General features: G+C 43.9%; 1 protein-coding gene and 1 long non-coding RNA gene across 2 annotated transcripts in view; both read right to left on the reverse strand.

Moving 5' to 3' along the window:
- Window positions 1-4,718, reverse strand: part of SKAP2 (src kinase associated phosphoprotein 2) — a 100,964-nt gene extending 96,246 nt beyond the window's left edge. The window contains exon 1 of the mRNA XM_081833822.1: window positions 4,548-4,718. Within this exon, the coding sequence (XP_081689948.1) occupies window positions 4,548-4,596 (49 nt within the window). The 5' untranslated portion in view covers window positions 4,597-4,718. The remainder of the gene's footprint in view (window positions 1-4,547) is intronic.
- Window positions 4,719-19,522: 14,804 nt separating this feature from the next.
- Window positions 19,523-26,627, reverse strand: LOC309352992. Its single transcript, XR_014161512.1, has 3 exons — window positions 26,543-26,627; window positions 20,669-20,843; window positions 19,523-19,744 (listed from the first exon to the last, which is right to left on the reverse strand). It is a non-coding gene; the product is annotated as an uncharacterized lncRNA (long non-coding RNA).
- Window positions 26,628-26,902: the final 275 nt, after the last annotated feature.

Below are 26,902 nucleotides of genomic sequence, written 5' to 3' on the forward strand. Positions count from 1 at the left end.
TATAGTTTTCACTCAGGTCTGTAGATAGTTTTCACTCAGGTCCACGTCAGTTATTTTAGGCGGGAACTCTGGGCTGTTGTTGCTACAATGTTGACAGCCGGCTGCCTATAAAAGCAGGCCGGCTGAGCTGTTTGCAGTCAGTTCTATTCCAGCGCCTGGACCGGGGAGACTGGTATGAGCGGGTCGCCGAATACTTGTTCGTGCAACACATCACCCCTCATGCGGCCACAGGGCGGAGTCCTGCTGAACTGCTTATGGGCCGCCGCCTCAGGTCACTGCTCGACCGGCTACACCCGGACTTTGCCGTGGCTGAACCCCCAGGCTGTGCCAACGCGCCACGATCATTTGTCCCAGGAAACCAGGTCTTTGCCCGGAACTATGTGGGGGACATTCCTTGGGTGCCAGCCACAGTAGTGGGAGTCACTGGACCTTGCTCGTACCAGGTGGCACTCGAAGACGGACGCTTGTGGCGACGGCTTGTGGCGACGGCACATAGACCAGCTTAGGCGCAGGGTTGGGGACTTGGACACTACCGAGGTGCCCCCAACTGCGCTTGCGGCTCCAGAAGAGACACGTACAGATGGCGAGGCCCCACCTACACCTCCCTCGCAAACTGCCAGCGTGGAGCCGAACCGAGCCGCTTCAGAGGGTCTGCCAGACTTACCACAGACTCAGACCACTCCACTTGCGGAGGCTCCACCCACAGCAGCGGATCCAGGGGAGTTGGTTCCAACGCCACCTAGGGTCGCACCACAGCCTCAGCAAGAACTGTGTGGCCCTCCGGACTTGGCTACCAGTCCCCGGCGGTCTGGCAGAGTTCCCAAGCGCCCAACTTATTTAAAGGACTATGTTGTTGGACATGTATCACTGTTGGTCTAAGTATGGGAAATGTAACCGATATGCTTTTGTGCCTAATTGAACCATTACGCATAGTGCTGTATATAAGGAAACCATTACGATTGTAACTAACGCCTTATCTCGGTGGGGAGGGGTGTTATGTAGTGAAGTTTCACCCTGGGCCAGCAGGGGGATACTGTATATAGTATATAGTTTTCACTCAGGTCTGTAGATAGTTTTCACTCAGGTCCACGTCAGTTATTTTAGGCGGGAACTCTGGGCTGTTGTTGCTACAATGTTGACAGCCGGCTGCCTATAAAAGTAGGCCGGCTGAGCTGTTTGCAGTCAGTTCTATTCCAGCTTACGAAATAAAGAGCTACTTGGAGAAATCGCTGTGTCGTCTACTATGTCAACCCACAACTTAACATAGATGATAGTGGTTATTTCTTCAGTAAAGTCTCAAAGACCAGATACATGCAAGCCCTTCATGTGGGTGCACTGATGTACGCAAAATTAGTTGAGGTGCAGAAGACAAGACGAGGCTCACAAGCCATCCCACTACCTGCAAGACTTCCTTGGAAGTCTAAAAGCATGTGCTATCTAATCTCTATTCTTACTGCAAATACTCCACTGAAGCACTACAATCTGGCTTATTCTGCTAAATATTTAAGACTCTCTTTCTTTCCCCATCCTCACTAGCCCTGACCCGTTCACTTTTCTCACAACTATTTTAGGCAAGAATCCGTATGGGCATATCCAAGGCACCGTCGTCACTGAACAAATGCTTAAAAGTTGCAGTTGTCCAACCTGGAGAAATCTGGTCCAACAGCCTAATGGCCTATCATCCAGAAGGGTTACAATATACTACAACCCCACAAAAACTAGCCCTGGAACAAAGAGACTGGAGGCTTGTTTGCAGTCACTTATCACCAGCACCCCTTAACTTCTTTCAGCTTCTGATTTATCAAGAAGAAACTAATCCACTAATATGTCATTACATCTTGGGTTAATTAGTCATGTAAACAAGGCCAGAGTCAGCAGCTGTACATAGAAAGTCCAGGATAGGTGCCCATTACCTCAGGGCTGGGCATTGTTCTTTTTTTTTTTTGTTGTTGTTGTTCTTTTTTTACCTTATTTTTTATTAGATTTTGACATACATACATTCCACAAACATACAGCTTACAGAAAAAAAAGAAGAACAGGGCTGGGCATTGTTCTTTCAATCTTTTTCATATTGATAGAAGCTGCCCCAGCAAGTCAGAAACAGATATCCCAAAGAACCAGAGCGTAACGCTCTGCCTAGTGGAAGATGAGCAGAAGAAACTCCAAAACATTGGTTTTCTTATGTCTTTAAAACCAGCAGGAAGTGCCTTCCTGGCCAGATCCATTTGGCAGCTGCCCTACAATCCAAAAAGTTGCCACCTAAGCATATTTTTAGGAGTTAAAAAGAGTTTTCAGGACTCTTTTTAATTCAGATCAACCAACAAAATAATAGCTGGATGGAATATAAATATAAAAAACCAAAAATGCATAACACAGTAACAAACAAAAACAATAATACACACCCCACACACAGTTTTAAAAGTGGTAGATTAGCCACGGGCCAGGGAGGAGAGGAATGTTTTTGTCTGACAAGCCTCTCTGTGGAGAGCATTCCACAAACAGGGAACCACCGCAGAAAAGGCCCCCAGAAATGAACTGGCAGCCAGCCCAGTACGGGTGTTATATGCTTAAACTGTCTTGCCCAGTGAGCAACCAGGCCACTGAACTCTGCACCAGCTGAACTTTTTTGTACTGTCTTCAGAGGTAGCCCCACATATAACATACTGCAGTAATCCAAACGAGAAGTTATCAGAGCATAGACAACACAAGTTAGGCTATCCCTGTCCAGATAGGGGCACAATGGGCCACCAGTGGAAGCTGAGGAAGGCACTCCGCACCACTGAGGCCACCTGAGCCTGAGGCAACAGCAATGGGTCCAAAAGTACCAAGCTGCGTACCTACTCCTTCAGAGGGAGTGTAACTCCATCAAGAGCAGGCAACCTCTCGCCCATGTGTAACTGCAGTCTCATTTTTAAGCAGCTGAGATTAAAGATGTATTCCTTGGTGTTTTATTTTCACCTTGTAAAATAGATTCCCTTTCTCTAGTCCAGGCATCCCCAAACTCGGCCCTCCAGATGTTTTGGACTACACCTCCCATCATTCCTAGCTAACAGGACCAGTGGTCAGGGATGATGGGAATTGTATTCCCAAAACATCTGGAGGGCCGAGTTTGGGGATGCCTGCTCTAGTCTTAGGAATGTATATATGCATGCATAAAGGCACGTTTGGCAAACCCTCACCGTAATCAACTCCCGCCTGGGAAACCTATGTCCCCACTGTGGAAGGACGTGTGGATCCACACGTCACTTATGGATTCACTGTTTAGACCGTGTTCATGGAAGTTAATCTTACTCAGCTACGAGCAATCGCCAAAGAAGAAGCTATGTAGGTTGTTGATGGGAGACCCTGCATTTGTAAGCTTATGCTGCAATAAGTTAATTAGACTTTAATTAAGGTACTTACAGGACCATTTGTCTTTGTATTCCTGCTCACTCTGAAAGAGGTTATTTAAACAAGTTGACTCTTAACCTCATACATATTTACACAGAAAGTCCCACTGAGTTCAACAGACTGTCCATTCAGGTAAATGGGTATAAAATTGTATCATTAGGAATTGGGGAGGTGGACACAGGTTCTTCATCCTAGGCAAAAAAAAAAATCACAAACACAAAAAGGCCACTGCTTGGGACAGGAGAAATTGGGAGTTTATTCCAAAGTTTCTTGAAAAGGAGTAAAAGAAGAACTTCATTGCGGAAGTTGTAGGTTACCAGTCACAAGATGCATTTGTCAAGATAAGCGATGCAAATTTCAACAAGGAAGAGACATTCAGAGTGTATATTGGGCGACACAGGAAATGCAGCATAGATAGTACAGAACTGTTCTCCCATTTGTCAGATGCATGAAAATGTAAGCAAATAAGTGGACTTCATAGGCCTCTTTCATTTGGTTAAAGAGGAAGCTTCTACATTTTGGACTTCTCCATTTAGTTCACTCCACCACCCTGCATTCACACATAAAAGCAGATTGTGATATGGGGGTGGGGGGGTCAGGAAGCTGGCTGGACACATTGAAGCACTTTCGTTCCTCAAATAAACACTCTTAACTATGCTTTGCAGTGCTTTTTTTCTGGGTGGACGCAGGGGTATGCATACCCCTAAACATTTTGTGAATCTTTATACTTTTGTCCATTTACCTTTATTTTTTGACCTTGAGTCAAAACGAGAGTAGCTCTAAACATTTTTTTAAGAAAAAAGCACTGTATATTTGCATATGCATAATTTAGCAATTTGCCCAACAGCTTCCAACCTGTTCCTCCCTTGCCCAGGAGGCTTTTCTAGCAAAACTCCTGCAGGATATTATTACCTACAGTTCTCCCATTTTCTTTTCTCTCCCCTGGCTGGAAAACTCTATTCCCAATAAGTTTTTCTTTTCCCCTATCCGGCTTACAGAGCACCAGTCCCATCTTCCTGCCACATCGCCCCCTCCCCGAGACTTCCCTCACCCTCCTCCCTGTAACTCCACTTCACTCTACCCTTCGTCCCAGAGAAACTTCTACCGCAGCCGCAAACCCGCGCTGAATCTTTCTCAGGCGCGCGGGGCATCCTTACCTGCAAGGAGGCTGCTGACCTCCTCGGGGATGGCGGGGGAGCCGTGCATGATGTGCCAGGTGGTCGCGCGCGAGAGGCAGCTGTTCGGCAGCTCCGTCAGGGAAAGACAACGGCCCCGCCCACTTTGCCCGGCTCCGGGAAGTTCAGTCAAGGAAGCCACAGGCGGCAAGGCAGAGGGCGTGGCTACACTACTCTAACCCAGGGATGCCCCCGCCTATTAGGTCGGTCTGCGCATGCTCATTCAGCCGTCCGCTTGTGTTACACTCAGTCACGACTTCCTCCTCTGCTATGGACGCGCCTTGTGCGTCCGGGAAAGCGCCGGGGGGGGGGGGCACGTGACCCTCAGCCGATGCCGGGCGCCATTTTAAAAGAGGGCAAAACCCATTCCCGCAGGTGTTGGGGTTAAGTCCCGAGCATTCCAAAATCAAAAATGGCGCCTTAAGCGCCTCGGCGCTATTGGACAGAGCGCTCGGAATAGGACACGCGGGAAGCGTCTGCTGCGGTTGGCTGAGCGTGGCGTTGTTTTTGTTTCGTTGACACTTTCGGCCGCCATTTGGCGTCCTCTTCATTTCCCTTTCCCATCCCGCCTGGGTCACGACCTCGGACTCTAGGCAGGGAGATGCGTTTACACTGCCGTGCTGGGGGATTTCCTGGGTACAAAAGTGAACCGAGAAGAGAATCCTGAGGCTCCTTTTCCCTTATTTTGCTTCCAAGCAGAATTTCTGCTAAAAAAGCTTACTTTGCACACAAAATAAAACTGCTTTCGTTGTATTCTCTTAGAACGAAACATGTATATATATATGCTGTGGTTGGCATCCAGCTGACTCAAGAGACAATGGAGTATGCCTCAGGGGTGAAGTCCAACTGCTGCACTAGCAGCACCAAAGTAACCTCCCTGGAGTGCAAGCCCGGGCAGTGAGTATGGAGTATGGAGTACATTGTGTTTGGCACCAGCTGGGCTGTAGGGGTTGCACGAAGGAGGTGTGCAAGGCGCCATCCAACCAACTTAGGGACTCCACTCCAGATTTGTGTAGGGTTTACGCCTTAGCCTTTCCATCTCTCAAAGATACCACACAAGGCAGCAGATGTTTAGGATCAGAGTTTACCTTCCCAGGTTGACGAGCCCCACCTGCCCCTATAAAAGAATAAAGTAGCAACTTACACTCTCCGGGTCTGAGAGCTAAAAAGAAAGGATCCTTGACAAAAGCTTAAAGATCTTTTTTTTTCTAACTCATGAATAGCATGTGTAAGGAGCTCTTCTGGTGTCTTGTTTGTGGAAACTAGAACTTACACACTTTATAAAGCTTCATAATTCAGTGGTGGAGGAACTGCCCTCCTAGATGTTAATCTACTCCTGACTCCTATGAGCCCCAGCCAGCATAGCCAATAGTGCAGAGACGATGGAAGGTATCGTTCAGTGACATCCGGAGTGCTACAGGTTCCCCACCCTTCCTTAGTTTTAATTCCTCCCTGGATGTTCTATTCAGTTTCTGAGGGCTCCATTTTCCTTCTGTTGGATTATCTCTGTGAGGCCCAGTGGGCAACTACTAGGTGCAAGGGCTTTTTGGAGGGAGCGGCTCTGTGCGATGCTTGGCTGAGATTCAGCAGGTCCTACACCCTTTCATGCATCTAGTTAAAGAACAGCTGTTCATAAAAGGCATTTGGTCAAATGCTTCTCTGACTGTTATTTTAATACTGTTTCCTGTGGTGGTTGTGCTTCATGATAAGCTGTTTGAAGTGTGGTTATTTTTATACTGAATTATTTGAAATTTGATCATCTTCCTGTTATTATGAGGTGTTCTGTAAACTGGCTTCAGCTCAGTTAGGTTTTAAAAGAAAGTGGAATATAAGGTTTCTTAAATAAATAAATTGTGATTTTATTTGGGAGGGATGAAACAACACACACAAGGGTTTTTAGGTATTATTTTGATTCTGGTATGTAACAAACAATAAACAGCAACATACTAATGATGGAATAACAATGAACTGCATCCTTTGTTTATTAAGTTATGAATTGTCTCGTACATCCTTCAAAATAGCAAAAAGACACCAAAACTGAATAAGCATGCCCACTGATTAATCTATTGATTAAGTGGTTAGCAGACAAGTTGTTTTAGGTGAAGTTTTTGCAAAATTATTTTACTGAAATAATTGTCAATGTGTATATCTTTATTGTTTTAAAATAGATACATTTATGCCAGGAAAGCAAACAAACCAACAGACAAACATACAATCAAATAAACAAACTATAAATTGACAAACAGACAGTAGCAATATATGAAACAACACAATTCTTATAACTAACATCCTTTGTACTCCCAATGTTGTGAACGATTGTAAAACTTGTAAAACAAGAAATTAAAAATGACTTCCAATTAGTCTTGCTGTACTTTATCTGTTGATTATCTTATACCACATCTTATACATATTTCTTATATAGTTTCTTTTAACTTCCCTACAAACTTATATTTATACAATGCAAGGTTCAGTCTAATTCTGCCAAGAAGTTTCCTTTTATACCATAATTTTTAAAGTATTCTTTAAAAATTCTCCAGTTCTTATAGACTGTTTGTTTTGTTTGGCCTCTTATGCTTCCTGTCATCTTTGCAAGCTGCAGGTATTCTACCATTAGGATATGCCAATCTGCTGTGAAGGGACTGTGGGTATGCAGTTTTTCTTTGTAAAGGTTGAACCACAGGAATGACAGGGTGTCATGTAAGGCAGAAGTCAGCTCATTCCTAGTTAGCAAAAAATAAAAATCCTCATGCAATTTGGCAAGTAAAACCAAATGAGACAAGTGCATAGCAACCCCTTTACAAAGATTTAAAAACTATGAGATCATTGAGTCTAGAAGTGAAGTCACCTCTTTGGTGGAAGAAGACCTACAGCTTATGTTTTGCATTTTAAAAAACCAGGCCTTTACCCTAAGTATCCACAATTTAAAAGAACCAACTAATGGGACTGGAGAATGCTTGACACCTTGAGTGTCCTTGGTAGCAAGACAGGAATGGATGACTCAGTATGAAGAAGCCCTTTATCCCAAATACCTTTGGCAACAGGAGATGGAGGTTTTCAGCCTGAATAAGCCCATTATTCAATTATTTGGCACTTATGTGGTGCTTTATATTGGAAGTCCTAGTCCAAAAGATCTGAAGGGTATCAGTTTTGGGGGAGGCTGATCTAGAGGTCCACAGTTCTCTGCCTTGGGTATAATAATAGGTCCTGTGGTGGGAGAGAGGTGACAGGGTGGATTTAGCTGGAGAGGATTTTGAGAGGGAAAACGGTTGGCAGAAAGAATTAACAATTTCCCACATCATTCATTCTGATGGCAGTCTCCAGCAGCTTTTTATAATTATAATATATATTAAAAATAAACCTTGGGAAGGAAGTTATGTGAAAACCCCATGTAACATGCAGTTTGGCACAGTAATGAAAATCAAAGTTCTTCACTTCATGGGTTATGCCCTAGTATCTCTTCCACTTTTTATCTTTAATTAGACAGGAAAGCTATTTTAGATAGCAGTAGTATTTTATTATCCATTTTATTGCTGGCTTAACCAACATTCAAGCAGTTAAGTAACTGGCCCGTATAATGTCATACAATAATGGTAGCTGTGGGTTATAGTGATTTTATATTTGTGTTAATTGTTAATAAATGCCTATTCTTTCTGCCTAGGGAATATTTCTATTGTGTTTGTGTCTCCCTCCAATTGTTATAATGGCTATTAATGCGTACTTTAGGTTATACATTTCCATCAAAAGACTCTGGAAGCACACTGTATGTACATAATAGACTAACAAGGAAATGGTATCCATTCCAGTGACTTTGACCTTTGGGGCTAATCTTAATCCCACTTTATTCTTTTAGTTTAATTTACTGTTTGGTCTCTCCTCAGAAACCAATTTAGGGTGTCACTTGAACTAACAAATACTATTTATATTGAAATTACTTTCCCTGTTGACATTATTATAACTGTTAGCTGCATGAGAGAAGGTGATCTGAAGTCAATTGAAAATACTCCAATAAAAAGCGAGCACGTTGTCTTAAATGGTTTGTGGATCACGGCCCAACAACTCCAACAACAATGCAGTCAAGCTAAAATGGGGCGAGTTAAAAGAACTATATTGCCATGAAAGTTCATGAAAACAAATTGGCTTAAATCCATTAAGTCTCTCTTAACTCGCTTGTAGATTAGCAGCCTCAGCCTAAGGGTGCCTCCAAATAGCTCCTAACACATTAGCACCTTTCAACTGGGGAAAACTAATAAGCATACAATTCCCATCTGGCAATCTGAGGTGCTTTGAGATTTGCGCTGTGGTGTATTCTCTGATTCTCTGTCCTGTCACTTTCGGGTTTTGGTCTGTAGGCAGCAGCTGTGGGAAAGACTCTTGACAGCACAGCCTTGTCACTTGCATATTCACCAATGAATACACAAACAATGTGGCAACTCCTTAGCTCAGGAATGGGTAACCTTTGGCCCTCCAAATGTTGCACTACAATTCCCATCATCCCCCACCATTGACTGTGGGGTGCAGGCATCTGAGAGGTCATAGGTTTCCCATCCCGTTCAACCTATGAGAATTTATGCTTGTGTTTTTGCATTACTACTACAGGAGTGCCTGGCTGCTCTGGTCCATGGGGTCATGAAGAGTCGGACACGACTAAACGACTAAACAACAACACCCATGTGTTACATGAGCATAGCTATACAAAGGTGGTGGGGTTAGTCTTGGCAGTGTGGATAACGTTGCTCTTTGAGTCATCGCTCTCTGTTCACACCTGACTTGTGTAGGGATGATCGCGGAGTGGGGAGTGGGGTCAGGAGGGAGCACACTCCCCCCCCCCGCCACAGACAAGCCACAGCTGTCTGAACATCGTTCCCTCTGTCTAACCTTCTGCGGTCTCAGTAGTCTGTGGTGCCCTGTCTGTAACCTTTGTCTCTGAGACCTTTTGTATCCTTCGTCATACACTGTGCAAGGGGAAAATGACACGGTGGAAACAGGTGCCAAAATAACTTTGTACCACCCCACGATCTCGGAACCAGAAGATGTGTAAAGGTCACAGCCCAAAATGTATCTGCCTGGTTTACATATTTGTCTCAATAAAAGGAGGCTCCACAGGGCTGGCCGGCAGCTCGCATTCAGCTCACCTGTGTGCAGCTCACCTGCATTATCAACTCCTGCCTCATGTCCATCACTTCAGATTTGTGTATGGCTGCTACCTTAGCTCGTTTCCCAGCATGCTTTGCTGTACTGCTACAACACCACAATTTTCTGTCTTCCCCAAATGTCACTTGTAATGCCACTTCTCACAGCGTAGTTACCCATAGAATTTGGTTCAGCTGTACATTTTCTCTCAGTCTTCCACCCTGATGGTTGAACCCAATGCCCACTTTAAGACTGTTATGCAAATAAAAATAAAAGTCTGGATCGTGCTTTTTCTCCTCTTGACAACATATATGAAAAACACTCAAGGGGACAGATATTCTGTCCCTATTTCCTTAAACATATTTCCTAAAGTTCTTTTTTTAGAAATAGAATACCAGAGGGAGAGATGCTTTCTGTGATTTGAATTCTTTTGGCTTAAACCATGTAGGCAGAACACAATTTTTCAACAAGCCTGGAGAAGTCTAGATGTAAGGAGATAATCGCCTTCTAAATAAAGTAATGCTAGGTGGGAGGAGGAATCCTTAAAGATGTACCGTATATATTTGCATCTGTTAAGAAATAAACTTTTGTTCTTAAAAATGTGATGTCAAAGGTTGGAGCAATTACTAGAGCCAAATCTATCTGTTATCTTTTAGAGTTCAAATCTTAGAAGCCTAAGGGGAGTCCAAAATTGCACATTGTTATTTTAGTTTTGCATAATAGGACAGAGCAATCCACTGATCCAGGTGCATCTTGCAAAACTTGCGGAATTCAAGAATTGCCTAACTTTTCCTTTTATTTTGTATAGCACATTTCGTTCAATGGCAAGAGGAAGATCTATCTGAATTTCCTTACAACAGATTAAGAAAGAAGTGAAGTCCTGCTACTTATGTTATATTTTCTACCAATACAAGGCTATAACCAACATTTGTCATACTCAGAGTTGCTCCATTGAAATTAATAGATGTGACTATTGAAATTAATAGATGTGACTAACATTGACTAATTTCAATGGGGCTACCTATTCTACTAGTGGTGTAGTGGTTAGAATGTTGGACTAAGACCTGGGCAGACCAGGGTTCAAGTCTCCACCCAGCCATCACTTTGGACCACTCATTGTCTCTGGTGACCTCCAAATTTTGTGGGGTTTATCACAAGCCTGCTTACCCAGGGTTGGAATTAGTTGTGTAATGAACTATCTTTTAGCAGCCCTGTTTTCAAAATATATTTATACCTCCAATTTATCTTAATTGTGTAATAGCTTCTGAAGCTGTCTGACTTTCTGCCAACTATTTTGTCTGTTCTTTTTCCTTGTTATCTAATGACTTGGAAACTAATGTATGTAATTATTTAGCATTGCCTCCAGGTAAGATTCTTTCCTCTGCCAACCATGAGGTTTTTTTATAGGCTTTAATAATCATGGCTTACACAAATTCTGCCTTGCAGGCATAAATTAAAACAAAAGAAGCAAAATGTTCCAAATCATGAAATCTTCACCTGTGTTTTAAATTACGTCCCCTCACCTATTACATATACCTGCCTATGGTACATTCAGCTAAAAATTGAAGGGCCAAATACACTGAAGAAAAGGGCTATTGCTCCTTCTGCTAGGAGCTGGCAGAAGTGGGGTAAACATTACACAAATCTGGAGTGTTGTCCCTAAGGCAGTTGGATGCAGTGGCATAGTGTGGGTTGTCAGCACCCAGGGCAAGGCAAGTAATTTGCACCCCCTAACCCGTGGATTTGCGCCCCCTAACCCTAACCCCCAGATGTTGCGCCCAGTGCGGCCGGCCCCCCCTGCACCCCCCATGCTACGCCACTGGTTGGATGGCGCTTTGCACACCTCCTTCCTGCAACTCCTGCAGCCGAGCTGGTGTCAAACTTATTGCTCTGCTTTCCTTTGGACCACATCAATGAGGCTGGGGGCGGGTCTTGTTGTCTGGGCAGCCCAGGACCTCCATACACACTGCCTAGACTTGTGTCTTGGGAAAGTGACTTCAGTGCTGCTAATGCAGCGGTTTGACTTCACCCCCAGAGGCATACTCCATTGTCTCTTGAAGCAGATGGGTGCCGCCGACAACAACCTGGAGTGGTTCACAGCATTAAGGCCCCAAGAGGGTTTTGTTGCTTCTCCCATAGCCACAGCCTTGGCTCCCAGCTTCCCAGCCTTCATTCTGCCATCTTCTACCTTCTAGCTTACATAACTACCAGCTGGTTGAGGGAAGGGGAACCACCCATTTGCTGTCTGCCACAGAGCCACTTCCTTTGTTATCTTAATGGCCCATACTTAGAGGCCTTTGACCTCACCAGGAAGCTAGCCTGGCTATTCCAGGAATTGAATCTGTGCTGGATCCAGGAATCAGAAGGGTCTCAGGCATCAGCCTATCCACCCCCAAATGCACAACAATATAAAGGGCTCTTGTAGAGCAGAGGGCAGAGGTCTCTGCTCCACACACATTAGCAGCATATCCATTTTGAGCCTTCTGTAAATAAAAATTGGATTGCAGGATTTAGAGGCTGCTTCAAAACCATTACATCACTCTTAAAGGACCTCGCCCCCCCCCCCGCCCCCCAGTATGTATGGGATTTTACCAGCATAGCATGGGGGGATTTCAGAAAAGTGGCAAAATGTCTGGGATTTGGGGGATGATTTTGAATACTTGAACAACCTTCCTCAATTTAGTATTCTTTTTTTTGGGGGGGGGGCTCTTTTCCCTTTTCATTTCCTACTCTCAAATATGCTTGCTGTTAGCAGTAATACATAAAGATGCCATCATAAAAATTCAAATGAAGCAGGAGTTCAAACTGTGTGGATCCAGTGCTCTCACTGGGCGCATGCGAATGCAGACCTTGAGACCCTCACAAATAGAATTCTGCTTAGAGTGCAAGAGATGCGGGAAGAATGTTCTAGACATTTTTCTGCTTGTAAGGGTGACACCATTATGTGCCCTCTTCTGAATGATGCTCCGCTATATAAAATATCGTGCTGAACAAGGTATATTTTTTTGCTTCCTACAGACCACGCATCCATTCCTGTTTTATCAAAGCATGGTGTGTGATTGAACTTCACCTCAGAGAACAGCTTAAGCTACAAATTATTACTTTGTGAAATTGGGGGAAGCTTGGCAAAACTCTACATGCAAATTTAGCCTTATTTATAAACTCTCTAATGGGATGTCACGTGTTTTACAGTGAGACTGTTCAATTAATAAAAGAGCTTTCCTCAGCACCTATTTTCTGAAGCAGTGTCCATATGCTATAGTCTAAAAGGCTAAAGGTTTTCAAACACATTTACTGACAGCCTGCTGAGCAAAAACAAACACTTGCCAAAACTAATATTTTGCCACTTTTTCTGCAGGCTCTTAAATTTTTATTGAAAGTTGAATATGAAATGTGATAATTCATCCTTATTTATTTGGTCAAAGTTTGTGAGGAGATTGTGTGATTTCTACTTTTTTTGCGCATTCATTCATTGTGATTTGTTTGCAAGGAGGTTATACAAGGTTATACAATATGCAAGGTTATATATGCAGGGAGGTTATACAAGGTCACATCAAGCATGTTTTTATCCACATTTTCAAGTGCACTTTTCTTACTGCAAATAGTCCAATTTGGGCGAGTAAGAGGGTGTTGTTGCACTAGAGCAGTGTTTCCCAACCTTGTGCCTCCAGCTGTTTTTGAACTACAACTCCCATCATCCCCGACTAGCAAGACCAGTGGCAAGGGATGATGGGAATTGTAGTCCAAAAACAGCTGGAGGCACAAGGTTGGGAAACACTGCACTAGAGCACCAAATCGGCTTTAATTGCACAGCCTGAATTTCTCAGGATGTGGCTGAATCCAGTTCTATGCCCTATTACTTCAATAACCTCACTGCAAGTTTATGGTCTGTATCCCCCAAATCCATAGCAATCTGTCAAGGAGCTGTCTGGCAAGTATAGGTCACCCACAGGACAGGAAAGAACTTGGGACATGGAATGCAATTAGCTTTTATTCACAGAAAGTAAACAACACAGCAGAGTTCCTCTGTCTCATCTTACCTAGCTGAAGACGTAGCTGGGACTGACCACTGGCCCTGCCTTCCCCCTCTAGTCTCTCACTCTGGATCTCTCTCAAGCAGATGCAGACTGTGACAAGGGGCTACACTTCTTTTTTTGGGCCTGTCTGGCCCGTTGCTCAGCAACGTGCAGGACTCTTCTCAAGTGGGGTGTCAGGAGAAGAGGAGAGCCAGCAGAACTGGGACTGTCTAGCTGTTGGGCAGCTGAGGCAACCTCTGACTCCTCTCTGTCTGAGTCCGTGCTCACATTAACTCTCTAAGCACTCAGCCCTGTCCTAGAAGGATCTCCTTTTTTAAACCGCCTTTGAAGACTCAACTCTCCTGCACCTAGCAACTCCCATCTTGTCCCTTCTGCAGACTGGTCCCCCATGTCCCACCACCATTTTCCTGGGTCTAAGTCATCTTCTGCGTCATCCCTGGGGGGCTCTTGGATGGATGGTGCCCACCACTCTTCCTTGTCCAGCCAGACCCTGACACAGACTTTCACCATCGCTATCTTCACGTACATTCATGTACATAGGCATGAAATTAACTCTCTGTATTGTTCTACCCAAGATCTACTTTCGAGTCTTGTGAATTTCACAGTGGAGTCCTGTGTGTTTGCCTGACAATAAATACATGATGATTGGTCTTGAGAGGGGAAAGATGTCTCTGGAAGCCAGTTTCCAGTCCTGTGTAACTTTTGCAGTACCTCTGTTGCATCTGTTTCTCTAACAAAATCATATGACTGTTTGTGGAAGGAAAACACTCACAAAAGGGGTTCTTCGGTTCACAGAAGCTTATTCTGTCCACAGAATGACTGCATTGGATCCTGCTCAATGTCAGAAAACAACTGTATTTTTCTGTTGACATAATAATATGTATTCCAAGTGCTTGGAAGCTAGGGTTTATAAGGAAGAAAATACAAAAGAAATTAAATTGTGGTCTAAAGCAGTGCTGATTGAAAGGGCAGCCTGCAAGCTTAGTCTAGCTCCGATGTTATTTCCTCAGGAGGGTCTATTGGCAACTGTTTAATTTAAAAGGATTGAGCACAGCGCTCCAGAATTGTGAAACTCTTTTTGATAAATAGAGCTGGCTTTATGATCAAGGCTAGCCATCGATGAAGAGGTCAGTTTGTACAGTATAACAAAATGTGCTCCTGGGCCCTGGACCAGTATCTGGAGGATACTGGCCCATGAGGATGGAAAAGGTGGCCAACTCTGCTCTAAAGTGCAATTGCAACTAATAGACAGACTAAAGCTTCAAACACTTCATTGTGGTGCTACATCTATCACAATCCAGTATGGCACCAAGTTTATCATTTCAATTATTTGTAATGAAAGCATATTACTTTCAGTATTGCTTTCAATATTGCTTTCAAGTTTAGTGCCAGTCTGTCATGGGGCCCAAAGTCAGATTTTTCAACATTTCCCGTCATTCATTCATTACATTAATTAATGTAAATGCAACTCCCATGCCCTGAAGCCAGATCTCCCTCTAAAGGAAGGCAATGGCAGATTTCCCATTGACCTCAGTGGAAGCAGGTTTAGGTCCATAATTCTCATATATATTATTCTTTAAAGAGGCATAATCAGAAATGTTCCATTATGTGTGAAGTATTACATGTGGCTGTACAGCACAATAACCATAATTAATTGCATTAATGGTGCAGATATTGTTCTGCTAATTAATTTCTATGTTCCTGCTCTGAAGGAGGAAGGCAGAGTACCTCCTTGTGAATTCTGTAACTCTGGAAGGAGAGAAATGTGGGTAATATTTCAATTCAATTTCCTCTGTTTTGCTAACTTAGTATTTTGTGATACACTGATCTATGGGTGTACAAATGCAAGAGAAGCAGGGCCGGCTCTATCATTAGGCAGAATGAAGTAACTATCTCAGGCAGCAGATGCTGGGGAGAGAGGCAGCAGCTACAGCTCCCTGTCTTTTCTTCCTGGGCACACCAACTATACCTTCATTTGAAGGACAGACAGGACAGCGCGTACTGCATGGACAATCCCCACCCCAAAAACTGCCCTCAGGGGTGTGGGAGAACAGGACCCCATTGAAGATTCAACTTCCAGTCCAGCCAGTGTCTTCACACAGAAGGGTGGGCATGTCGCCTTGTCCTTCACCGCAGGCAGCAAAATCTCTTGAACAAGCTCTGAATGGAAGCTATTAAGTTTGCAAAGGAGAAGGGAGACACACAAAATAAGTGTTCTGCTATTTTGTACTCTTTCCTATATCAGCGATTATTAAAACTTTTTATATTTCAGACCACTATTCTGAGAAAGGGGAAACCTTCTTTGGAGGTTTTTAAGCAGAGTTTGGGTGGCCATCTGCCATGGATGCTTTAGCTGAGTTTCCTGCGTTGCAGGGGGTTGGACTAGATGATCCTTGAGGTCCCTTCCAACTCCATAATTCTATGGCTCTGTGTGAGTGAGTGAGTGAGTGAGTGCGCACGCACATGCATTGTACCACTAAAGACATTTATCAGCCAAGACACTCGCAGGAACAGGTGTTTAATTCTCCATTCAATACTACATGCCTTCAGAATTTTTAATCTATTGTTTCTGGTTGAGAAGCATCATATATAAAATATTATCTCCTTCTATGGGAATGCATGCTGAAATCAACATAGTGGCACATGTGCAAACTGATGCCTTATTTGCATTCTGACATCGTTTAACCCAGGAGTGGGGAACATTTTCTGCCGGGGGCGGGGGCCACATGCTAGTGGTGGGCAGGGCAAGAGGCAAAAGTGGGTGGAACAATGAATAAATTGTACCTTTATGCAGAAGGCCAGTTTCTACACACAAACCTCTCTGCCCTCTATCCAGGCATGCAGAAGCATTATCAGAATTCAGTGACACACAGGCAAAAACACTTCGGGAGGGTGCAAAGCAGGGCTCGAGAGAGGTGTGCATGGATAAATAAAGGTAAAGGTAAAGGACCCCTGGATGGTTAAATCCACTCAAAGGTGACTATGAGGTGCGGCACGCTTTTCAGGCCAAGGGAGCCAGTGTTTATCCATAGACAGCTTTCCAGGTCATGTGGCCAGCATGACTAAACTGCTTCTGGTGCAGCAGAACACTGTGACAGAAACCAGAGCGCAGGAAAACATAGTTTACCTGCCTGCCACAGTGGTATCTATTTCTCTACTTGCACTGGCATGCTTTCGAACTGCTAGGTTGGCAGGAGCTGGGACAGAGCAATGGGACCTCACCCTGTCATGGGGATTCGAATCGCCGACCTTCTGATCAGCAAGCCCAAGAGGCTCAGTGGTTTAGGACACAGCCTGGAGGACCGCATTCAGCCTCCAGGTGTGAAGTTCCCCTGCCCTGGTTTAAGAGAGCAGTGTGATGTAGGATGTAAACTTGGAGTGCTGTCCTTCAGCTTACGACACCTAGGCCAAAACTGGCTTTGGGCTGTTTCTCCTGAGCCGAAGCTCCTGATAAATGAAAGAGGAATATCACCATCAGAGTTGTCCTAAGGTTAAAGGATATAACTCTTATCAAGAACTTCGTACACAGAAGTGCTAAAGATAACGATGCAAGCAATCTTGCGGAAATAAATAATAAATAAAACCAACAAGTGAAGCAGGGCAAGCAAACTTGTTCCAAGCTGCTTGATCAGCATGTTTTCAGACTGGCAATAATAATATTTTTTCCCTGGAAAGACATATTTCATGCAAGGGGCTCAGGACATTTAAGTAATTAAACCACTCATATTTCTGTGAACTATGTGTTCATTAGGATTAGCATTTACAAATGCATGTCAAGAATAGGTTTGGCAGCTGCAGTCGCCCCCCTCCCTCCCACACACACACACGCTGCAATACTCTGATACGAAAAGCTGCATCTAGTGACGAATGAGCCCATTCCATATTAGCCATTTTGCACTGAGAGTTGCCATGTCCAGTGGGAATGGGGGAGAGACAGAAGGATTCTGTGTGAGGGGGCGAAAGGCTGAGGGGCTGTAACTCAGAAGGTTGCTTGCAGAAGCTTCCGGGTTCAGTCTCTGGCATTTTTAGGTAGGGACGGGGAGGACTCCTATTTAAAACCTGAAGGGTTGCCACCAGTCTGCATAGATTCAGAATGGGGAACTCATGGCCCTCCAGACCGGTGTTTCCCAAACTTGGGTTTCCAGCTGTTGTTGGACTACAATTCCCATCATCCCTGACTACTGATCCTGCTAGCTAGTGATGATGGGAGTTGTAGTCCAATAACAGCTGAAGACTCAAGTTTGGGAAACTCTGCTCCAGTTGTTTCTGGTCCACAGCTCCCACCATTGCAGGACCAGGTGTCGGGTTCCCTATACCCCAACCCATACAAATAAGAGACCAATGAGACTGCTTTTTGGGGGTCAAAACAGGCCACAACTTTATTGAATGCAAATGAAAGAGGGTTGGCTTGGGCATGGGGCAATCAAAATACTTCCAGCCCGCCTGCCGGAAGTGACGCATGGTCAGTCCAGATGGGGGTTCCTAAGATTTACATCATATAAGGTGACCCCCCACAGCGACCACTGTCTGGGGGAGTGCCTTTGGCCCTGGCCCCGCCTGGCCCCATGGACATGACCACTCCCCCCAGATCCTTTAACAGGATACCCCAGCGTTTGAAGGGGCAGGCAGAGACTACAGCCTCCCCTCCATCCAAAACAAAGGATTGCCCCAATGCCCAACCCAGTGGTGACAATTGCTATGAGGTAGGCAAAACCACCAGGTCAGTGCCAATTAGCCCATTGGGCAAATTCCTACCCAGCCCCTTAAAGAACATTGATCACAGTAGCCACAGCAAAGTCATTGACTATCAGCTTAAACAGAGGGTGGGTGGGCAGGGGAAAACCCGGAGACCCAATTTTGGAAACTCTGCTCCAGATGTTTCTTTTCCACATCTCCCACCATTCTTGGCCTTTGGTCATGCTGGCTGGGGCCAGTGACTTCTAGAGAATCACAGGTGTCCCACCCCCGGACACTATTGAGGCATGTATACCAGTCGTCTAAGGCAGCTTCCTTTGTTCAGCAGATATTCCCTTGTACCCCAGCAAAGGTGTTTGGTGTAATCTACCGGCTTATATTTGTAACCTAAGGAGAACTGTGTGACTTTCTCAATTTGTTATGCTGTTCTTCCCACTTAAGAAAAAAAATGGAATGCTTCTCCAAACTGAGATCTAAGCTCATGGCAAATGGTTCAGACATCTCTTTTTCTTTAATTAAATTGCATACAAACAAAACAACGTGGAAATAAGAAAGTCCCGCTCTCTCAGGCTTAGTTTTCCACCTGCAGAATGGGCATATTCATCCTGTACTTCAGAACACTGTTGTCCGAATGAATAAGAAAACAATGTTATAAAATGTTACCAAGCAGATAAATAAAACTCAACATATACTTAGAACACAGCTGTCAAATAACACTACAGTTTTAAGTATACCAGATTATTATTTACATCTATCTTTACAAGCCATAAAAGCTCATTTACTTCCATTGCATCTCTCTTTGCTGACCAAAGGAAAGCCCAAACCATTATGTATAATGGTGCTATCATCATAGATTTATGAGAGAAGTAAATAATCCCTTTTGACTGATTTAAGGTTCCATGTACTCAGGCTAAATGCTCTCTCTTTAACCAGATGTTATTTTTCTCAGGCCCAAGTGACATTGTCGTACAGCCACTCCCCAATTCCGCACTGCTTAATTAAAAAAGAAAGTAACACAACATAAGCATTTTATCCAGATAGCTAAAAAGTTATTGAGACAAATGTTTGCCCTGCATTTCACATCCTGCATTGGTATCAGTCCAGTTCACATTCGGGCTGTGTACACACTAACCCACTTGTAGCATAGAAACATAGTTTTTCTCAATCCAGAATCATTCATGCCCACCTCTTCAAAATGCTGCTTTCAATCTAGATTGATTCCAGATCCTGTTGTCCACAAAGCTGGGTGTGGTTCCTTGCTATGCATTTGCAAACTCTCCCCTTGATTAGGCTATCCATGCCTTTTCTTCCCTGCACCTGCCCCAGGTGAGTGAAGAAGGAGGAGATAAATTTCTTGGTATACACTCACTAACAATGTCAATGGGCAGGAGTGGATAATTTTAAAGAATTTTTTTAGTTTCCTGTTAATTACATTGCTTTGAATGTGTACATTATATTTGACTGTATTCAGTATTGTTTTATTCTGGATTGTTTTACTGGATGTTTTAATGTGTTATAAACCACTTTGAGATTCCCCCCCCCTAAAAATATAAAGCAGTCTAGAAATGAAATGAAAAATAATAATAATATACACTTAAGCTTTGCACAGAATTATCACAGACTTTACTTATTGCATATTATGATGATTTGACCCCAGTGTTTACAGTTACACACACACACACCCCGATTTATACTCATGTGCATATCTGCCAGTTGAGGATAACACACCATGCATCTAAGGAAACAGTCTCCACTTCATGGAAGTTTATGCCACAATAAAACGGCTAGTCTTTCAAGTGTCACAAAACTCTCTGTTGTTCTTTCTGCAACAGACTAGCACAGCTACCCCTCTGGAAGTCATTTAGAGTCATGTTTCATTTCACGTTAGAATGTATACACATGTAATATCAAGTAGCAAGTTGTTGTTTCTCAAAGGCTTAACCACACAGGAATATATAAATGTGAGTATTTTAGCCTCTGGAAATAGGGGAAGATGCAGGGGCTAAATGTCAGATTAATATTTTCCAGCTTAGGCAGCTCATAGGCCTTAAATCTGCTTGCAGATTCTAAAACAAATGTTTACTCAGCCATCCTTTAAAAACATTTTTTTTCTTATTTACTGAATCCATTGATAAAAATGGGGGTTGGGGAGCTTGAACAGCCATAATTCATCTTTCCTGATAAAGGTGGGTGGGGTGTTTTGCTTGACGTCTGCAATGCTACCTTCACAGTCCTTCATACCTGTCTGTTCCTGTCTGCTTTTATCCACTGACTGTATTGAGCACCTGATTTCTCATAGCCATTTTACAAGTTGGAGTATGTGAAGGATGACAGGGCAGTAAAGCCTATTCATAGAAGTCCATTTCACATAAATATGAGCTGAGACTATCTACTCCGTCTGGTATACTTCATTCTTCTGGAACAGACACAGGAAAACATGTTTTGTTTTTTAAATTGCTGGCACACATCTTGCAAAAAGTGCCGTGAGTGCCAGTACAAAATGGCTGCCGTGGGCAGCAAAAAAAAAAAAAAAAAAAAATCCATCTCCTTTTTTCTTCATGCTATTCACCCTCCATAGTTCTTAAATTGCTTTTGGGTTTCTCTGTCATAGGGTATTCCTGAGTGGATGATTTTAAGGTTCAGACACATTGATACAGTGTCTACTACAGTGGTACCTCGGGTTAAGTACTTAATTCATTCCGGAGGTCAGTTCTTAACCTGAAACTGTTCTTAACCTGAAGCACCACTTTAGCTAATGGGACCTCCTGCTGCCGCTGCGCTGCCGCTGCATGATTTCTGTTCTCACCCTGAAGCAAAGTTCTTAACCTGAGGTAATATTTCTGGGTTAGCGGAATCTGTAACCTGAAGCGTATGTAACCCGAGGTACCACTGTATCTGCAAACCTCAGAGAGACAGCAAAGATCACTGCCAGTTCAAAGGTCAGGCTGAGAACTGGCAAGATTACCAGCAAACCCAATCCAAACAGTAAAACAGTAACTTGGTGCAAACTCCTGATGCTACTTGGAATCTAAGTGACACTTTCCATTAACAGCTGCTGGTGCCAATCATATTGCTCTGCTTTCCTTTGGACCACATCAGCCAGCCCAAGAAGGGGGTCTTGTTGTCTGGGCAGCCCAGAACGTCCATACGCGCTGCTCAGACTTGTGCCCTGGGGAATTCACTTTGGTGCTGCTAGTACAGCGGTTTGACTTCACCTCCTGAGGCATACTCCATAGTCTCTCAAGACAACAACAAAAACATCAATTCTTCAGTTGATTTTTAACTGTATTTTTACTGTTTCTCACAACCCTTAGTGCTCTGTTTTGTTTTGATGTGTGCTGCTTTGAGGTCCATTTTGATTAAAAGCAGTGTAAAAAGGTAAAGGGACCCCTGACCATTAGGTCCAGTTGTGGCCGACTCTTTATTGGCCGAGGGAGCCGGCGTACAACTTCCGGATCATGTGGCCAGCATGACTAAGCTGCTTCTGGTGAACCAGAGCAGCGCACGGAAACGCTGTTTACCTTCCCGCTGGAGCGGTACCTATTTATCTACTTGCACTTTGACATGCTTTCGAACTGCTAGGTTGGCAGGAGCAGGGACCGAGCAACAGGAGCTCATCCCGTTCCGGGGATTCGAACCGCCGACCTTTTGATCGGCAAGTCCTAGGCTTTGTGGTTTAACCCACAATGCCATCTGCGTCCCAAAAGCAGTGTACAAGAATGCAAAACAAATAAATGCCCACTGAAATTTTCACACATACTCATGAGTAAGTGTATTCAGCACCAAGATGGTGCCGAACACACTTTCTCTCCAGCCTTTTCTTCCCCATACTCATTTACATCAATGCCATTGAGGAGAAACTAAAAGGGTTTCTTGAAATACATTGCCATGTCTACAGATGATTTCAATTTATACGGCTATCTTTTTAAAATTCCAGAAGCACTGTCAACAAAATATAGTAAGGGTCAAAGAAAGTAGACCGCATTCTATGCAAATCTTTTGTGATACTTCCTTATGATCCTCAGACGTGCAATTTTTTTCTAACAGCACAGAGTGTGTTGTGCAGGAGATATTTATGATTCTTTTCAATGGAATTAGGACCTGATGAATTGTAGCATTATACTAGAAACACAGCTGTGATATATGTAGATGTGTGTGTGTTAGGCTGTACTGTACAAGGGATACCACTTCAAAACATAAAAATTTTACTGACATCTTTCTCATACATTCGACGTTCACAACCCACAAATGCCCATGCTGTAAATTTGCAAGTCACATTAATGTGGCAGTAAAATTTAGTGATCTGAAAGCTGCACTTGTAAAATATTTATGAATCCAAATGATTGTCACTGGGAGAAACTGTTCAGTCAGCTCCCTTGCCCAGCACATTCTATCCTTGCCTGGGCTCTCCCTCCGCAGGTTATTATAGCTCAGCAAGTCCACAGCATGACGAAGGCACAACATTAGGCCGGATAATTCAAAGAACAAGCCGTTGTTTTAGAGCAGAGCTTTCCCAACTTTTAACATTGGTGATACAGTTTTTAAACATGCATCATTTTACAACACAGTAATTCAGTTTTACCAGCAAACCATGTGGGAATGTTCAGGGGTGCAGGAGAGGATATATTGTGAGATTATATCCTAATCCAACTTGTGCTAGCAAGTTCCCAAAATATCAGCAGAGTTTATAGACATTCCCCTTTAAGTTCACAACGGTAACGCTTGCACAGGTTCGCTAGAACCTCTATAATAATTACTCTGGTAATTTCCCCTTTGTTCCCTCTTAAAATACAAGACACGACACAGTCTTTATAAAAGTATGAAAGAGTTTACTCACGTTCTGTTCACAATATGATCCCAGAAGGCAGACAGCTTTAAAATGTTACATGCATTCAGAATCTATCTTATAGTAAGATAGTCCCGTCCTCCTCTCTTGGCTGAGAGCCAAGAGAGCATCCTTAGATGTTTCCTCATCGAAGGAAGATGGCAGAGAGAGAGAGAGAGAGAGGCTGCCTGCCCTGTGCTTTTATCATTACCTGCACAGGTGAGGCCACACCCACCTCTGGTCACATGCAGAGGAAGTCCGTCCCGAGGAAGTTTACCTGCTTGCTGGACCAACATCCCTCCCCATGTTCTAACATGTACACTCTAGGAATGTTGTCATTGACTGCTCCTGTGTTTACATCCCACAAACCAGACGTTCAGCAATCCCCTTTCTAGCCCCGGGAGGGAGCGTTCGCGCAGCTGTCTCCACCAAGAGTAGGATTCATTAGCTGAGATTCGGTATCTGAGTGTTTCTCATTTGAGATGGTTGATTTGGTTCCCTTCATTTCTGTTTAGAGTGCTTCTCTATAATTGCCTTAGATCTAGTTTTCCACGTACTTCTTTACATGCCCCCTGAGTTCAACGCACCCCTTCTGTCACCTTTGACTTAACCTTGCGCTGAGATGAAGGCTAGAGCTGCAGCCCTATATAAATTTACCAAGCAGCACCTCCCACAACTAAACAAATGGCCCTTACTTCTGAGAAAACATGCATCAAATTGTTCTGCACATGCATATAATTGCATTTGAAATATTCCATTATCTATGCTTTGCCAACAAAGGTCCGTATAGTAAAAGCTATGGTTTTCCCAGTAGTGATGTATGGAAGTGAGTGCTGGACCATAAAGAAGGCTGATCGCTGAAAAATTGATGCTTTTAAATTATGGTGCTGGAGGAGACTCTTGAGTGTCCCATGGACTGCAAGAAGATCAAACCTATCCATTCTGAAGGAAATCAGCCCTGAGTGCTCACTGGAAGGACAGATCCTGAAGCTGAGCTCCAATACTTTGGCCACCTCATGAGAAGAGAAGACTCCCTGGAAAAGACCCTGATGTTGGGAAAGATGGAGGGCAGAAGGAGAAGGGGACGACAGAGGAGGAGATGGTTGGATGGTGTTCTCGAAGCTACCAGCATGAGTTTGACCAAACTGGGGGAGGCAGTGGAAGACAGGAGTGCCTGGCGTGCTCTGGTCCATGGGGTCACAAAGAGTCGGACACGACTAAACAACAACAACAACAACAATGCTCGCCCCCCCCCACTTACTTTTCCTCCTCTGTACTCTTCCCCAAATTAGTGTCCTCTAGATATTTTGGCCTACAGCTCACCTCATCTTTCACCATGGAACATGCTGGCTGGATGAATATTGTTTGGTTGCTCTATTATCTCACCCAACAGTTGAATCTCCAAAAGTAAACAACATTTAAGAAGGGGGCAAACTTTCCACATTAACCACATCGAAAGCTGGTCTTCTGCATTCCCCCCATGTTCACAGTCTATCACATCAACAGGACAGTTTTCTCTGCTTGCAGAGCAACCATTGGCCTCTCTGTCTTTCTCAATGCCTCTGCAGAAAATGTTGTTAATTTATAAAGGACTGGAATGAGACAACACAAAGGTACAAATCTTATTTTTATGAGATTGTTCCCTCTGGACAGATCCATAAGGCTGAGCTACAGTGCAAGCATCCCTAATAAAGGAGAGAGAAGATGTGCCTTTCAAACAGCACTCAATATGGGTTAACAACTATAGAGCTTAGTGGAAATAATTCTAATGGTGTGTCTATGCTGTTCATCTCACACGATAATGTACCTGGCACAACTTACCTGGTTTCTTAACGCTAAACTGGGGAGCTCAGAAATCAGGTGCTTATTTTGCTGTGGTGTCTCTTGATGCTCCGTAATGGTTGCTTGAAAAATGCTTAGATGATTCCCCCCCCCTCCCGCTTCTCAAGATCAAAACATGTTTTGTTATTTGGTGACCAAATTGGATTGCGACCAGGTGGAGAGGGATTACCCTCTGTCCTCTCAAATTTCCATTAGCTCCAGGAGACTGTTTCCATTGACACCACCGGAAGCTTCACTCCTGGGTCAAAGGGTGCTTCCAGGCTATCGCTATTTTCGGGTGGGGTTCAATCACATACATACAGATTAAGGTTGTGCCATTCTAGTTGATTGGATTATCTTGCACAATGAACCCGGTTCTCCAAAAAAGAAAGAAAGAAAGAAAGAAAGAAAGAAAGAAAGAAAGAAAGAAAGAAAGAAAGAAGACAATAAGGAAAATACACTCCAGTATGGGATAGCACTTCCTTTGATGTAACATCATTTAACGCCCCTGCCCTGCAAACAAATCAGAACGAATATTCACTAAAGGGACAGTGTTATCTATTCCCTCTGCAAACCAATCAGGGTGAATGCTCAATAAGCAGGTAATCTGAAAGCAGAGGAGTCAACTCCTAGGGACCGAGGTCCCTTCAGTCCCCTCATAAAATATTTGAGGGGGCCACCCCACCCCCAAAGATTATGGGCATTGCCATTCAAATTGTGTGCATGTGCTGCATCTTATGATCAATTATGTAGGGTGGAGATTACCTTGCCCCTCCTCCCAATATGGCCGGTGTGGTGTAGTGGTTAAGAGCGGTAGACTCGTAATCTGGTGAACCGGGTTCGCTTCCCCACTCCTCCACATGCAGCTGCTGGGTGACCTTGGGTTAGTCACACTTCTCTGAAGTCTCTCAGCCCCACTCACCTCACAGAGTGTTTGTTGTGCGGGACAGGAGGAAGGGAAAGGAGAATGTTAGCTGCTTTGAGACTCCTTCAGGTAGTGATAAAGCAGGATATCAAATCCAAATCATCATCTTCTTCTTCTTCTTCTTCAAGTTGACACCCCTGTCTGAAAGTGCCTTAAAATATCAAAAAGACTGGTCTTCCTTGTGTCCCACAGCACATCAGATCCATGACCACCTGCTTATAGGCAATTAAATATATTGGGTTGTATCCAGACTGAGCTAGTTACAATTACATCCCATTGATTTCAATGGGATCTAAGTTCAACTAACTTAAAGCACAATCCTATGCATGTGCACTCACAACTAAGCCCTATGGAGATCAATGTAATGATCTCTGGCAAGCAAGCAAGCCCCAATAAGAAGTAATGACTCCCAGCAAGTTTATGTACGTCTGTTTACAAAAAACAACAACACCCAGAGCCCGGCTTCTTGCCTGCTCACATTTACGTTTGTTGGTCAGTCTGAAGTTTCGCCCCTCCCACAGCAGGGAAGATGCCAGACTCCCACCTTTCTCGCCTTGCCCTTCCTTTGCCATCTGATTTCATCCAAATGCCTAGAACAGGGACTGAAAGGCTGACATCCCATCTCCTCCCCACTCTCACTCGACACAGTCTCAAACCTCTGCTTATCTGCTGATTGCCTAGCAACACTCTGGCTGCCTTCCAACTCTTCCTCTTCTTAGGAGCTAATAGAGTCTTCCCCGTGAATTGGGGTTGGACAACACTTTCTTGATTCTGTCAGCCAATTCTCACTCGCAGAGTTGATCCCTCGTTAACTTAGTTCAGTCTCTGAGTCTAATTCATCCCCTGTGCTCTGGGGGGGCCACGTTCCTGACAATCAATGAGACTAACTCCTAAAATGTGTTTT

Source organism: Podarcis erhardii (genome assembly GCF_964252035.2).
Source record: "Podarcis erhardii genome assembly, chromosome: 12".
NCBI lineage: Eukaryota > Metazoa > Chordata > Lepidosauria > Squamata > Lacertidae > Podarcis > Podarcis erhardii.